The 16,867-nt window shown below is 39.5% G+C and overlaps 1 protein-coding gene across 1 annotated transcript; it reads right to left on the minus strand.

Annotated features, from left to right (window-relative positions):
* Positions 1 to 489: 489 nt before the first annotated feature.
* On the minus strand, positions 490 to 15,649 carry Atp6v1g3 (ATPase H+ transporting V1 subunit G3). Its single transcript, XM_028773816.1, is given in 3 exon segments — positions 490 to 935; positions 4,977 to 5,103; positions 15,564 to 15,649. Coding segments are annotated over 3 exon segments (387 nt in total). The 3' UTR covers positions 490 to 761.
* Between the last annotated feature and the right edge of the window lie 1,218 nt (positions 15,650 to 16,867).

Genomic DNA, 16,867 nt, shown 5'->3' on the forward strand with positions numbered 1-16,867 from the left:
GGAGTGACTGTTTGCTGTTTAAGTGTTAAAGAAGTATTTCTGACAGGAGCCTGATACAGCTATCTCCTGAGAGGCTCTCCCAGAGCCTGACCAATACAGATGTGGATGCTCACAGCCAACCGGACTGAGCATAATCAGACTGAGCCAATTGGACTGAGCACAGGGACCCCAGTAGAGGAGATAGGGGAAGGATGAAAGAGCCAAAGGTGTTTGCAAACCAGTAGGAAGAACAATATCAACCAACCAGACTCCCCAGGGTTCTCAGTGATTAAAACACCAACCAAAGAGTACACCTGGAGGGACCCATAGCTTTAGCTGCATATGAGGCAGAGGATGGCCTTATCTGGCATTAATGGGAGGGGAGGGCCTTGATCTTTGGAAGGCTCAATGCTCCAGTGTAGGAGAATGCTAGGGTGGTGAGGTGGGAGTGGGTAGGTGGGTGAGGGAGCATCCTCATAGAAGCAGGGGGAGGGAGATAGGATAGGGAGTTTGCAGAGGGGAAACCTGGAAAGGGGATAAGATTCAAAATGAAAATAAATAAAACAACCAATTAAAAAAAATCAAATTTGTCCCCTTTCTTAACTTGCTTCATATTAAGCCCCATCATACATTGCCAGGAGAAATTACATCATGTTATTTAATTTTTAATTCTGTGCCATACACGCAATGCGTGACCTGAAAGTTTATAGTAAACTTCAGGTGCACAGTTGCAGTCCCTTCATATTAACAGAACGCGATGGACTTGGAAGTCTGGAGCACATTCAGTTGGTGGCTCTGTAGTTCACATGGATTTCTGGTTTCAGGTCGCACACCATGCTCAACAGCTGCTTAACCACGCTTTCCATACATGTGTTGTAGCTTCCGTTCAGTTCTTTGATCTTCTCTAGTGTTTGTTCTTCTATTTCATCCGAGAGGTGGCTCTGAGAGCCCATTATCTATGAAAGCAAATTATGAGGTTTATTTGAATATATGCCAGATCAAAACAGTTAAATTGAATTATTTAATAAACTTCAGCATATTTTGGATGGTTACTTTATGGTGCGATTTTTTTTTTCTTTTTTTCTAGAATTCTTTCTTCTGGGAACAAACAAGACCATGAAGATCCTGGATGTGAAGAATAACCATCCCTATTAGCATCTTCATATCAAGTTCTTAGTTGACAGAAATATAATGTAACAAAGAACTTTCTTGTATCAATGTAAAGGAATGCTGCAGCGGAACACTGGGAGAGTTATCATTTTCCAAAAGCCAATGGTTTGCTCATAATTTCTCTCTCTCAGATTATGGGTGGTGACCCCTCTGGGAATCAAATGACCCTTGCATGGGGTCCCCTAAGGCCATCAGAAAGCACAGATATTTACAATGCATAACAGTTGAAAAATTGCAGTTATGGAGTAGCAATGAAATAATTTTGTGTTTGGGGGTCACCAGCACATATGGAATCGTATTGTATTAAAGAGTCACACATTAGGAAGGCTGACAGCCACTGCTCTAAACTCAGCCACTCCTCCTCTTTCTTATCTTCCCCCTCTCCTTCCCTCTCTTCCTCTTCTGATTTTTAAGAATGGCTCTCATGTAGCCCATCTTTGCTTCAAACTCGATATGTAGCTGACAATGACCTTGGCCTCTTCTTCTTCTTGCCTTCACCACTTTAGTGCTGAAATTACAGCATGTGTGTCACTGTGCCCCATCTGTGGGTTCTGGGAATTGAATCTAGAACTTCATGCATGTGAGGCAAAAACTCTACCAACTAAGCTACATCCCCAGTCAACTTGACCTTTCTTGGGAGTTTTTAATTTCCTTTCTGTTTTAAAAGCTTTGTATTTAATACAATTCTAGCCATGCATTAGTGATTGACTTCTGCTGCAGAGTTGGTGAGTCACTTCAATTTCAGAGCACTGGCTCTCAACCTGTTGGTTGTGACCCTCCCCCAACTTTGGGGAGGTCAAATGACTCTTTCATAGGAGATGTATATCAAATATTCTGCATATGAGATATTTACAACAATAGTAAAATTATAGTTATGAATTAGCCTTGAAAATAATTTTATGGTTGGGTGTCACAACAGCATAAGGAAATGTATTGAAAGGTAGCAGCATTAGGAAGAGGAAAACCATTGATCTAGAGTCTAGAAACTTACTGAGTCCTAAGCTTGAAATGAAACACAATTCAGACCACTGGGTCTATGTTCTTTTCTGTTTATATGCCAGGAACCAGGAGAACACATCAAATCAAAGAGTGTAATTCTGAGACACTACAGTCCTTGAGAGCCAAGATGACCTTAGATCAAAGGAATTGTGTGTAGATGAGTGATAAGAAGTAAACTTTGCCTATAGTCAATTCTGTTTTAAAATAGTTGAGAACTACTTAACAAAACAATTCCACAAAATGAGTTTTTCCCTAAATTTAGTGTCTTAAGTGGGATTCTACAAAGATTCAGTTAAAAGTCTTATGTCGTAAAAACATGTAAGATGGATACTTGTCAAAGTATTGCCTATGCTCAGTACATATTACGGAAGTGTGATGCTCCTCTTGTATTACAGAAAACTCAGTTCTTGTCGTTTATACCCCACATAGTCCAAAGCCTGAACAATTGAGTCATTTTATGAATCAGAAGTTGGTTATTCCATAGCATGCTATGATACATTTGAGCCAAGAGTACTGTTACTAAAGAGTGTGCCAGTTTTCACATCTTGATGCTCATGGTGAGACACTTGATACTGTCCTTTATGATTGTAATATTCAAGAAGAAGGGCTAGAACAAGATGCTGACACCAGAAGACCATGTGAGGGAAGATCTGCTCTAATGAGTTTATGCTATGCTTGATGTAGTACAGGCTATGGTTACTTTCACATGGGCACTTTTGATCACTTAGCTGTAAAATTGGCTAGGAAGTCTAATCTCAGAGTGATGAGGCATTATCATCCAATGCAGAGAGCAAAGCTCCTGTAAGATTTACATTGGATCCTTCCTGTGAAATAACGTTGCATGAGGTTTAAACAGCCAGTTTCTAAAATTATGGTCAGTTTTGTTCTTACTGTAAAATTAGATGTAGTGGTCATATCAGAAGCACTTACAGAAGGTAGTCAGAGCAGGCTGTTGTTGGAGATGGCTGCCCTCTCTGTTCTAGTACGCCATTCTCATGACAGGCTTCACTAGCAAGGATAATGAACACAGGGAAATGCTTACTGATTTGTTATTCTGACAAGGGCCTCTTGGATGTCTACTATGGAGCAGTCGTAGGAAATCTAAGGAAACAGCAGAGAACACAACAAAGAACCCATAATTTCTAGACTTTTAAGTCTGCAGTGGTGGACAACTGCAATAAATGCAAATATACAATGATATCATAAATGCTATGAAGAAAAATTAAAGACTATACTATTTTCATTTGTTTTTAAAAGAGAGGTCACTTTAAATAAGGTGGTCAGGAGGAGAAGCTAATTGTTGAGCATGGATAAAGAAAGATGAGCGTGTCTAAACACAAGAGGGCTGTGAGGCGTGGGAACACTGAGTAAAGATCCCATGGAGGTCAGATGCTCTTTCTCCCTAGGAAGGGAAGAGTAAGTGCAGTGAGAGTAGAAAAGTTTAAAAATATGCAGAAAAATATAAGCCCCATGAGGGCTGTGCCCATGTGCATGAATAAGAGCTTAGGAGTTTGGTTTCTGAACACTAGCAGAAAAAAATTTATTTTTCTAATTTTCCCACTATATCCTAAAGTAAGTAAATGTGTGTGCATGCGTGTGCATGCGTGTGTGTGTGTGTGTGTGTGTGCTAAGAACTGAACTCAGAGTCTAACACCTCCTGGGCAAACACTCTACCACTAAGCTATATGTTCCTATTCTAAAGAGGACAATTATTTGAACAAAGAACTTACCGGGAAAGTTTTTTTTTTTTCTTTTTACAATTGGCTCTAATTTCTGAATTCTCCATGAATTCTTCGTGTATTTCTTAAAATAAAAGTTGTAAATGAAGCTGTCTAAACTCTTGTGCTTTGGTTTGCAATGACAGGTTTCTGAATAGTATTATATTTATTATTTTAATGGTGCAAAAATATGTCACACAACTTAGCTTTGATAAATAGAACTTCGTGCTTTTTCTAGACCTGTTTGCAACATGGCATGGTGTTCGTTCTGAAAATGTCATGCTCTCATTTTTTATTTTGTTATATTATTTATTTATATGTGTGTGTATACATGCAGAGGCCAGAAAAAATATTGGATCTCCTAGAGCTGAGTTACGGGTGGTTGTGAGCTGCGGGATGCTGGTAATTGAACTCAGGTCCTCTGAAAGAGTGGGAAGTCTCTTGACAACTGAGCCATCTCTCCAGCCTGATCATGTACCTACCTTTCACTTCAAGCTGCATACACTTAAGAATGATAGTGTAAAAAAAAAAAGCCAGTTTTTTTTTTATATTTAAATGAATAAAGTTACTAAACACAGGTATCCAGTTGTCAAGGAACCCTAAGGACATAGTATGGGCTTTCTTTTTTTCTTTGTTTTCGAAACAGGGCCAGGATACCTTGAGCTCAGATCCCCTTGCTTCCACCTCCTGAGTCTGGGATTAGGACAAATATCTACTTGGCTCCATTAAAAAAGAGTTGGTCTAACAAATTCTTCTGCACCTTAGTCGGAATAGTATTCACTGATCATTGATTCTGTTATTAAACATTAATACACACACACACACACACACACACATTTTTGTGGTAAGAATACTTCAACCCTTTCAGTTGTTCGTTTGATGATGTGAGCACAAATGTTCACTGCATATCAGATAGCAACCGAGTGGCCTTTATGCATGAAAGTGAAGTCAGTAACTTACTTGTTTAAGACTTAGTCAGCCGTATGTTCAGCCTTGGCTGGACTGTATCTGCTGAACTCCAGCAGGTTGTTCTAGTGTTCTGTCTCACCATTTACACACAGGGACACCTCGTCTGAGTAACTGGATGCGGTGCCGGAGTGTCTTGCTCACCTTAGACTGCTTCAGGCGGAAGTCCTTCTCCCTCTGCATTCTGTACTGGTCCGTCTCCGCCACGGCTTCTTCCTTAGCTTGCCTCAGTCGCTTTCCTTTTCCTGAGGATTAACCGCAACAGAAGTAACTTTGAAAACTATCTTTCTGATCCAGGGTCTCACTATGAAGTCCTAGCTGGCCTGGGACTTGCTTTGTACTTCAGGTTGGCCTCAGATTACAGCTGCCACTTGGGTGCTGGTGTTAAAGGTGTGCATCACCACACCCGCGACCTTCATTGAAGCACTGGTATTGGTCTTGCAGAAGATACGATTTCAGTTCCCAGATTTAATTTCTAATGGTTCCAACTGCCTGTATCTGAGTGTGCACACTCACTGGCACAAGCTCACAGACAAAAACACACTTCAGAAACTAGTAATAAAAAATAAACGTTTGAACTGGAGAGAGAGCTCAGCCATTAAAGGTAGCTTATTCATCTTCTAAAGAACACAAATTAGGCTGCCAGCAAAAGACTTCTCTCTTAAAGTACATTGGTGAATCTCCCCTCTGCCCTCCTTTAAAAAAATTTTTTTTCGTTATGTCAAACTTCGTTAAAATAATATTCAATTATTTTTGGTTTCTTTTCTTCAATTGGATTCTTTAGAGCACAGAATGATAACCTTCTTTCACACTTACATGTTAATGTAAAATATCTATCCATATACCCACAGCAGTAACAGCTAGAGAACAGCTTTTAGCTGTCACTTACTCAAAAAAGACATCATTTGGTCAGATTTTATTTTTTAATTTTTTTGTCCTGACTAGTTGCCAGGCATCCTTCAGTCCACACCAACTGGATCCTATTTAGCGCTGGCAGATCTCCAAAATCATTGCAGACTGCAGCTCCGACTCTATCAAATGACTTTCAATTTTTAAAGCATTTTATTGGGATTTTTTTCTTCCCATTTGCTACCTTAGAATGTCTGATTAAGCCCCACAACACATCAAAGTAGTTTTTTTTTTCTTTTTTCTTCTGGTAGCTTTCTCAGAGGGGGACTTGAAAGAGGCTGTAAAACCAATTGTTTTTAATGGTTGGGAGATTTAGCTAAGTAGCCTTCTCTCCTTTTATTAAGAGCAAAGGTGTAAGCCTTAAGCCACAAGACAAGGTAGATGAAAGTCTTCTACAAACACAGCAGTGAGGACCATTAGTCATGCACATGAGGTGCATTCTTTTGAGAAGAGACTGATATTAATGGCCACCATGTCCCCACCAGGTTCCACTTTCTGGGGGCCAGGCACAAATTCTCTGTAGCTTTAAAACTTTAAAGAAACTCTGAACTTTATTTTTTTCCCTCGGAATCATTGCCATTTTAGATGCCGTAATCTTTGTTTATCTGACATGGTTTATTCTCTGATCATGTCTTAAGTTCAGGTTATAAACTTTGTTAACTGTTATACTATACACAGTTTTAACTAGATACGGACTCATTAAGTAGCAAGAAGGAATTTTTAAAATTTAATTGTATTTATTCTCTCTCTCTCTCTCTTCTCTCTTTCTCTCTCTCTCTCTCTGTGTGTGTGTGTGTGTGTGTGTGTGTTTGTGTGTCTCTGTGTGTATAAATGTCAGAAGACAATTCACTTTGTAGAGTTTGTCTTCTCTTTACATTTTTGTGTGGGATCACACTCAAATTCAGCCTTCCAGGCAAGGGATTTTACCTGTGGAGTCATCTCACTGAAACAACCAGGAAAAAAAAGTTAATATAAACATTTATCTGCCACCTGTATCATTGTAGCATTTGTGCTAAGAGCAGATGGCTTCTAAGCTTCTCTCCTAGCTAGGCAGGAGTTGTTTTGGTAGTTACTGAAAACATACTTAGAATAAAGACTGAGTCACGGAGTTACAAATTACCTTCTGCATTTGGGTAGAACTGTAACACTTGTTCAGGATAGATAATTATCCCTGTTTTCACTCACTTTAAGTATAAAGTCTAATGGAAATTAATATTGCCTTGATGCTGAAGGATTGGTGAAACACTCACAGCATGACTTGCCTTCTGCCTATTGGCTAATGCTTCCTGACATTTGTATAACATAAATGCTTCGAGACCTCATGGCTGTAAGCAGATCTTGGCAGTAGACATCGCACTCACAGAAATTCCTTTGTTACATCTTCTCATTAACATCAGTACAAAAATACAAAATATATGTTAATATTTTCTTAGTGATGACTGGTATTACCTTACAGATTGAATGGTGCAAAATATCCTTGCTCCCCACCTTCATCCCATAATAGGGAAAATTACCGGTTTCAAAGTTGTGACTCAGTTACATTTTGAAAACGACAATAAAAGGAAAAGCTCTGTGTGCATGACCCCTGAGCAGAGTCCAGCACTGCCCTAAGAGGCTCCATCACACAGCGATGGGCTTGGAGCCGGTCTATGATTCTCCTGTTGTGGCCGTGGTCACCGGCTGGTTTGCATTCAATTACAGAGGAGAGTCAACAGGAAAACCACTGCTGGCACAGCAATTTTCTGGATAGACTCAGCAGCCGACGCCGTGTGAGAGCCTGCATACGCTACACCTGTTTTAACCCAGTGGAAGAAACGAAGGCCTAAAGCTGATGCTTCAGTTAGAGGTGACGCGAAACGCGAGCATCAAATCCACGCGTACTAACCTCTAGCTTGCTTCTCTCTGTCTATGGGAAGAGGACCAAAATTTGGAAGTATACCTATTTCTTAACTATTACAACAGTTCCTATGAACTAAAAGAAGTTCATATTTTTATTTCCAATATACTCTTTATTAACATGGAGATGAGGGCATGGGACAACCTGGATTTTTTTTTTTTAATATAACAGTGGAATTTATAGGCCCACAGTACTTACAAGGATACACAGAATTACCAGGATAAGAGTTCTGATTTGGAGCTCAGAAAATATATTCATTGTATGTATCATGTTTTATAGGTGGAAGATGAGATCCTTGACCTCATGAAGCCTGGACGCCCCAGGGGGTGGGAATTTTGAGGGTGGGAAAGTGGGAGTCGGGGGGTAGATAGGGGTTACATCCACAGAGAAGAAGGAGGAGGGGTAAGGGGATAGGGGGTTCCCGGGTGGGTGGGGGATGGGGTAAGGGGACAACATATGAAATGTAAATAAAATATCCAATAAAAAAAAATAAAATAAGCGTTAAAAGGGTGCTGCAGAGTGGATCCAGAGGGAAGGGTTGCCTTTAGTCTCCAGTTCTTTGTCTGGTGATTCTTGACTACCTGCCATATAAGCACAGAGCCAGACACAGAGAATGCAGAAGTGTGCAGCGCATATGGTCTTTGCCATGGAAAAGGTGCTATTAACTCAACATCGTATGGAAGTATGTACATCCTGCCTCAGCTTCCAAGAAAAGCATTATCAAACAAATATCAAAAAATTTCAAAGAACATATAAGATCCTATTGGGAAAAATAATGACACATAAATCTTGTTTCTATTTGTTCTGCAATCATTGAACAATTTATAGAGAGGAACATCTTAGGCTTGTGGAACATAGAGACTTTTCCTCAACCCATGCCACCATTCTGCATGTTTATGCTAACTTTCTAAGTCAGGGATCTAAACAGACATCTCCATCAGGGGCTACACAAAGAATGGTTAGGAGCTTCATAAGAATGACAGAGGGTGTCTGGACAGCTGAGTGGTGGACAGGCCAATCTAGGAATTAGAAAAGGACAAGCTAGTTTGGGAGACTCCGTAAATAATTCCACCTGAGTAAAGTCAGTCACTTATCCATATTTGGTCTGTTGTACAGACAGACCTGTTCTATATCTAACCAGTAATTTAACTCAGAGGGACCCTGTAATGTGTTTTCTGGGGAGGAAAAGGGATGTGGTCATATTGGAGTGATATTCCAATGTGTGGGAAAGAATTAAAAAAAAGATTAACCAGGGCAAACCCTGCTTATGGAAAAATAGGGTTTCTTTCTATCATCTCATGAGAGAATCAGAATTACACAGTAGAAATCACAAAGAAGATACTGAAAACTTTGAAACCATGAGAAAGTCATTTAGAATTTCTGAATCTTTTTCTCATCCATATTGAAATAATCATGTACTACACCAAGTCATTTTGAAGATTAGGAGAAGAGATTCAGGAAGCGCAGGGTGAAGACTAGGTGGTTCTGAATACCTTTACATGGGAGACATTGATATGAGGACACGTCCAGGAATGTCACTAGAGAGCCTCCTGAAGTATCCTCTGGGGATATCCAAGGGTTGATAAACAGAATTCAGGAGGATGGATGGGGAGGGAAGATAAACATGTAGGTCATCAAAGTCTTTGTATGTGCTAATTGTGACAATGGTGTCTGGGCAGAAATCAAAGAAGAACACACAGAACGAAGAGAACAGGCATATAGTAGAAAAGAACGGAAAAGCAAAAGAGACAAGAGGATATGATTCACAGTATACAAGCTACAGAGAACTGAAATGAGGCACCTACTGGGTTAGTATTACTGAACATCTAGTGTGAATCTTTGCACTAGTGTAGATCTTTGGGTATAGCAGTATAAGTTCACAAACCTTATTATCTGTCTGAATTCTGAATATAATCCAGGAGACTGATCACAGACAATATGTACATAACACGACAGGGATATTGAACACTAAGAAGAATGCAGGAGTCTGAGGGTAGAGAGAAACTGTGAGACGTTATGGTTAAGATAGATGGGCTCTTTTGGATCAAATGGCAAGAGAGCATAGGAGTAAGTCAAATAGTCCTGCAGCTACCTGAAGGGCAGGCTTCAACTGGAGCGAAGGGACATCAAGCACAGCAGATCCTGAGGAAGGAAGTATGGCATGCTCAAAGAAGAGCAATTCTAGAACAAGGAAGTAGGCTTCAGACATGAGAATGACTTTGGGCTAGGACAGAGAAGTTGACTCAGATATTTTGATCATCCTGATAAGCCTCTAGAAACAGTGATCACGGGAGCATTCCGGAATTTTGTTTATTGTCTTGCTTGCTCTTTGGCTTTTGGGGTTTATTGTTGTGCTTGTTCCTTGACTATTTGCATCTATTGTATTGCTAGTCTGTCAACCTAGAACTGATCTTAATACTTGCATATAATTAAAATGGTATAAAAGCAAAAAAGGCGTAGGGGGAATGAGATAGGGGATTTCTAGTGAGGGGAAATGGGGAAAGGGGAAGGCATCTGAAATGTAAATAAGTTTTTTAAAAAAGAGCAATTCTAGAAAATACCTGGAAGGAAATACCCTTCGTTTGTGGAACTTGTTAATATGATGACAAATCCTTCTTGATTTAAAAAATGCTATTGTTTTCATCAATTTTTAAAATCAATGGAAAAATAAACAAGCTGTCAGGAAGAAACACCGAACGAAACAAACAGCAAAGCCATTTCTGGTGACCATGACTGCTACCAAGCCTTCATCTGAGTCTTTCCCTTCACCTCTATTTTCCTTGATGCCTTAATGTACTTTTCTTTTTGTTATATTTTTCTCTTAAAAATTATGACAAAACTGCATAGATCTTGGATTAAATTTATCTAAAGGCTGGTACTAGACAAAAGCGTTCTGGTGTCTCCTACAATTTACTCAAAGATGTGAGAACACAATATACTCAAGAAGTACTCTATTAGTGGGTGAATCATAAAGGAAAAGGAAGTATTTACAGGCCTGCAAAGTATATAAGACAGGGCCATGAAATTTTATATACGGATTTTATTTTATTGGTTTATTAAAAGTCATGTATTCACAAACCAAAACATCTAGTTTCAGAGTGGAGATTTTATTAAAAAAAGGAGCTTGTTCAAAAAACCTGATTACCTTCAGATTTGGAAACAAATGAGAGATTTGCTGCCTTACAAAAACTGTCAAGTGGAATACCTACAAGAGCAAGACTGGAGGGCTGTGTGAGCAGATGTTACCTAAGTAGAAAGTAGAGATGTTTCTTAAGTATATATTGCATCACAATGATTCACTGAGAGACTCGGATGACAGAAGATCATGAAGATCAACTTCTTGAGGTTCTTTCAAAGGAAATTCTGTTTATTCTTTGGAGTACTATTAATGGATGAGATTTCCTGGGCCTTTGCTATGGGGAGGGAAGTTCAGAATCTTTTGCAAACGTTTGCTCAGTTACTCACTCGAGACCACATCATGAGGAGGTACTGTTCCCAGAGGTATTCTGAGATGGAGGAAGTGGCCACAGTCAGGTGAGGACAATGACCTGCTGGGGCCATGCAGTCATTAAGAAGCCGAAGTTGGATTTGTACCAGACTCCTTGCAGGGAGGACTGAGCATGGTAGAAAGCAGGAGGGTTTGTCCTTTACACATTCTAATTGTCTGTAGCTCCAGGGAAGGTTTAAAATGTCCTTGATTGTTCTGTCTTTCTCATATCCAGATGTAAATGTTTAAGTGTTTACCATAACTTTTGGTGTACATCATATGATGCGGTTTATAGCTTTTAAGTGAACACATATGCCATTCTCTGTAGCTTGAAAAGCAGGTGACCGGTGTTTGTAAAAGGTCATCTGCATGTGCTATAAAATAGTTTAAACATACAGGCATTTTGTATGATGTTGAACTCCATGCATGGGGACATTTCAAAAGAGCTACCTGCACATGGAACTCTGCAGTATTCTCATTTGCAAGGGTGTAAATGCCACAAAACTATTTATTTCTGAGACGGACAAGTCTCTTGCCCATCCTGTTGATGCTGGTATTTTGGATTTCTGATTCAATTACGATACTTCTACTCAATGCCTAGATCTGGACCTCTGGGGCAAGTCTATGACATTCCCTTGTAAAAAAGCGTAAGTTCTTATGGAGTAACATACGGCTCTGTTTTGATTAATGAACACTTATAGAGCAAATGTTGACTCTAAGTACAGCAAAGCACACTAAGCCGGATGTCCCTTTACAAGCACCATGGCTTGTAGCAGGTAAGAGTATGCATCGGAGCCTTACATGGTAGGCTTAGCCATCTTCTGTCAAGGTTTCCCTGCATAGGAAATGTAGTTCCTAACCTTACAGTAGGGCTAAACAGAAGTGATAAGATCGCTCTCCTCCATTCTACACCATTTCCCTGTCATTTCTATTTAGGGGACTATACATCTAGAATAGGTAGAAAAACAAAATATATTTATATATTCAGTTATACCTTGTTTGCAGTCTAATATATATAGTAGTATACATTTTTTTTGTCCTTCAAATATCGTGTATAGATTGTAAAGACAACTATAGCCACACAAAATATATTTGTATGGACACAGAGACTCAAAATATTACATCAAGAAATACAGACGTTTCACTCCAGTGGATGGATTTTCTTCTCTGCTCCCTTATAATTTGACTCTTCCATCTGTTCTGCATCCTTGCCTGTTCTCCTCAAAGGATCTTGTTAGTCTCCAGTGAGGGCCTTGAGAGATGCTTGGGACAGGCCTCACCAACTTTGGGAGAATTCCTGGTGTACCATGTCTACAGTCCTTTAACTACACCCATCCAGGCATTTATAAACTCTTATGTAATGGCCTTGCTGGGATCTAAGTCAGGCCTGTCTAATGGGCTAACTTAATGTTTTTCCAGCAATATATATATATATATATATATATATATATATATATATATATATATATGCCATAACCTCTTTGCTCTTAGATTTTTTTCCTAAAACAGTAAACAGTAAATAATGCTAACTACTTTTTTCTCTCTCTCCTTTTCTTTCCTCCTTTCCTATTTGTTTCTCTTTCTTACGAAAGTGTACTCACTGACCATACTGAAGCAACTTTTTGAGTTTCTGACTTTCAAATAAATGTAAGAAAGAGATGGTGATCTACTTTACTCCAAATCTCTGTTCTGCCTATATATTACATTTTCAAATAAAAAATTTCTGGGAAAATGATGTATATATGCTTATTAAATGATGACTATATGTGTCTCTGTTTTTCCTTTGTATTTTTTGAACTGGCATTCACTCAGTCTTTAACGCACCAAGTACTTCACTAAGGAAAAACTGAGGTCTACTCATGAGGCTATATCAACAGTACCACATGAATGGTCACCCAACTGAATGAATGAAATAAAATCTACGGGAACATGAGAGAAGGGGCCACACACTGAGCGTGTACAGTGGTAATTCTCTTGGTCACAGATCACTTAAGAACTGAGTAAAGGCTGGTGCTGCTGTAATCAAACTGCCACCTGCTGACAGGGAGGGGCAAAACAGCCCTGTTGGCTGCAACCTATGTCAAAGTCTCTTCATGGCATGAAGAGGACATCCGGACATGCTCTGGAAGTCTTAGCTCACCAGTGCTGAGAGTCATATATTTTTCAAATTGTTTTAAAATCTGTGCCAGTTACTATTATAGGCTGATTAGATGGTTATTAATAACTCTTGGGGTGACTACTGGCTTGGATATTCATGAGCCAAAACATGGTATATAAAATAAATTTGTATATACAGAGAGAGAGAGAGAGAGAGAGAGAGAGAGAGAGAGAGAGAGAGAGAGAGAGAGAGAGAGAGAAAGGTATCAGTTAATTAAATGGCTTTTTGGGGCTGGAGAGATGGCTCAGTGGTTAGGAGCACTGACTGCTCTTCCAGAGGTCCTGAGTTCAAATCCCAGCAACCACATGGTGGCTCACAACCATCCATAATGAGATTGAATGCCCTCTTCTGGTGTGTCTGAAGACAGCTACAGTGTACTCATAAATAAAATAAATAAATTAAAAAAAAGAAATATTTAAAAAAAATTAAATGGCTTTTTTGGAGCACAGATAATATGCAGTTTCAATATGATTTCTGAGGAATGATTTCCCAAGGTCAGCATAGTCATTGACAGAGGAGAAGACGCTTGACTTTTATATTCACTATGAACTCAAAGGCACAGTGTCCTTAGTGGCACTCACTCATAAACAACTTGAATAGTTAGTGATATTTCTCCTCAAGCTCTTTGAGTAGAGTTGGTAATAATATTGATCAGAATAATATTGATCGTGTATGTGCCCAGTACCAACCTTGGAGCAAAGATAACATCTCTATTGTATCTTATAATAGGTTGAAATTCCAGACATTTTAAATGAGAGTAGAGATATTTGAATATAAGGCTTGAGAATTTTCTATACTGTTTAAATTGGTAAGCTCTGGACTGTTTGGCTTTCTATAACGTGATTACATTCACGCTCTCTTGCAATTGCATGCATGGTTTTGTCACAGAAAAAGGGTGTAGAGTGTCAGTAATGGTTTCAAGTGTCTTCCTCCTTCCCTGTCTTTGCTATCACCATGCTAGAGACTTCTCTTCTATTGTTGGTGGTCACATGAATGAATGTTCAGAAACCAATTCTCCATAAGAAAGGGGAAGGGTTTTACTGTGACTGTAACCATCAGGGAACGAACACTGTCTACCTGCTTTCTGTCTGATATCCCAAAAGTCGCATAAGCAACATTTTGGAGACACCACAGGTCCTTTCCTATCCAATTTTGAATCTATTTGCAGACAAAGCAGGAAATATGCTGAAGATGAATGACACTTCAAATTGTTACATATTAGTAAACGACAGGAGAGAGAATCCTGGAAAAACATGCATCTTGGCTTGGGGAACAAAAACTATATGGACTGTCTATACTGCATTGTTCAGGAGCTGGCTGCAGACTGAGACCTGGTCCAACTCCTGTCTGTTTCAAGCCTTCTCTGTGTGACCCTGAGCATACTGTGAAATGCTGCTTAACATCATCTCCTCTTTTTCCACAAAGATCATTGTGAAAAGTAAACAAAATAAATACTGAGCATGATAGCCGATGCCATAGTTTTGATTTTAAAAGATTACCTTGGGCAAATCATAAAACCCAATTTTTTGCATTCATGAATTAGAAATAATATTGATGCCTTACTTATACTGTTCATGTCAATGAGAGTAGGAAGAAAGTCAAAGTTTATCGAAGACACATGGAAACATATAGATATATATTTAAATCAGAAGGCAGCAAATGAGACTAAAACAGAAATGTTTAAAATGTTGGGATGTAAAAGCTATCTAGAGAGAGAAAACAAACTGTAAATGTTATTGCATTTTATTGGAACTGGAAACAGCTGCTCAAAAAGCATCGAGCAATTTGATTTAACTTATCTTCCTCCTTCCCTGCCTTTGCCGTCACTCCCACTAGAGTCTTCTGTTGTTCTTGCTTACGTGGCTGAGTGTTCAGGAAACTTAATTCACCACAAGGAAGAGGAAGACAGTTACTGCCTAGTGATGGACTTGATCAGAAAGTTGATCAGAATGCCTCTTCACCATTTCACAGTATTGTGCCAACTGAGGTGCGGGGGTGCAGAAGAAGATGCAGAGGTAGGTTTAAGTCTATATTTATAACCTTATTGCCTTGGAGATATTCACGTAGCACATGGCCTCTCAAAAGCCTTCAGTCCAATTAACAAAAACCCATTCCTGCTGTGGCATGTGGAACATACGTCTGCATAGTTCCTGCTCATGGCTTAAGCTTTTACTGGGAAAGTGGTATTGGCACTGTTCACACACAGGTCTGCCTGACAAGGAAGCCAGGGGTCCTTTCCCGCATCCCTTTGCACTTTCTGACCAGCCCCTTGGGTGACACTTACTCTTCTTTGCCTCTTCTAGCTTGTCCTTGGCCCTTTTCTCTGCCTGCAGGAGCTGTTGGATCCCCTGAGACTGGCTGGTCATGGTGTCTTGCTCCAAGGAAGGTGACTTCGGTGGAAGCTGGGACACATGGGTCCTTTTATCCTAATGGGTCACCACAGAACTCAGCTTGTTTTGTCAACAGTGAACACATAGGTGTTTGTTCCAGACTTGACTGATTGGATCAAAGAGTTGGGTGCCAAGGTGAGCTCAAGGAGGAATCCAGGAAAACAAGTTAGTCACTTCAAGACATTGACAATTCACTCTCACTGACTTGAGCTCTATATAAATAAGACAAACATACAGAGTTACTGGGTTTACTTAATGAAATCCGTAAGACATCTCTAGGTACACTAGTTGCCATCATATCCCCCATCCACATCCAAACACTGACTTGTTGCTGAATTACCTTTCAGGTTCCGACATGTCTCCCTGCACCTTGTCTCTGCAATACTTGTCTCAGGCCTTTATCTGCTCTGTGATTGAATTATCTGCTTGAGGAAAATTGATTTTCTTTCTTCAGTGAAAGAGATTTTCTGCCTTTGTGGGAGAAGATCTATTCTCCCCCTGTCCTAGGCCTCAGGTAATAGAAAAGAAAGACCATTGGGGCACGCTATGTCATTCTCTTGTAACTTTTTGTTGCAGTTCATGATGATCTTCCTACAGTGTCTAAATCAACAATAGGAGAAATTATTGCCATGCACTTGAGTTTAGTTTAGGCACGTCTTTTCTGTTACTTCATGTCTATGTACATCTATGCGCGATGTGCAATGATGTCTGCATAATCATCTGATTCTGTCCAGTAAGAGACAAACAAGAAAGCCACTCACAGCAATGAATGCAATGTAACACTTATATCTGTCCAACACTTGTATTGGGAATGAGGGGTTAATTCCTTTTTCACTTAGACTGTATGACCCACAGATGGGCTTTTCATGGACTTGAGCTTTCACGAGTAAAACTTCTGTCACCTAGTCTGTCACGTGCAATTTCTTCTAATAGGCTCCTGGATTTAAACACAAATTTAAAATGGAAGGCCAAGCCTTTTAATATTTTAAAGATTATTTCTTTCCTAATCTTTTCAAGAGTCTCATCTATACCAGTAGCACTGTAATGTGTGTGTGTGTGTGTGTATCTGTGTGTGTATGTGTGCTTGTATGTGTGTGTGAATGTGTGCATGCATGTATGTACATGAGGGCGTGCATGTATGTGTGTGTGTATGTGTGTGCAAATCTTTGCAAGGTGGTAAGCTTCTTCTCACAT

The sequence above is a fragment of the Grammomys surdaster genome, unplaced genomic scaffold (genome assembly GCF_004785775.1).
Source record: "Grammomys surdaster isolate TR1022 unplaced genomic scaffold, NIH_TR_1.0 234, whole genome shotgun sequence".
NCBI lineage: Eukaryota > Metazoa > Chordata > Mammalia > Rodentia > Muridae > Grammomys > Grammomys surdaster.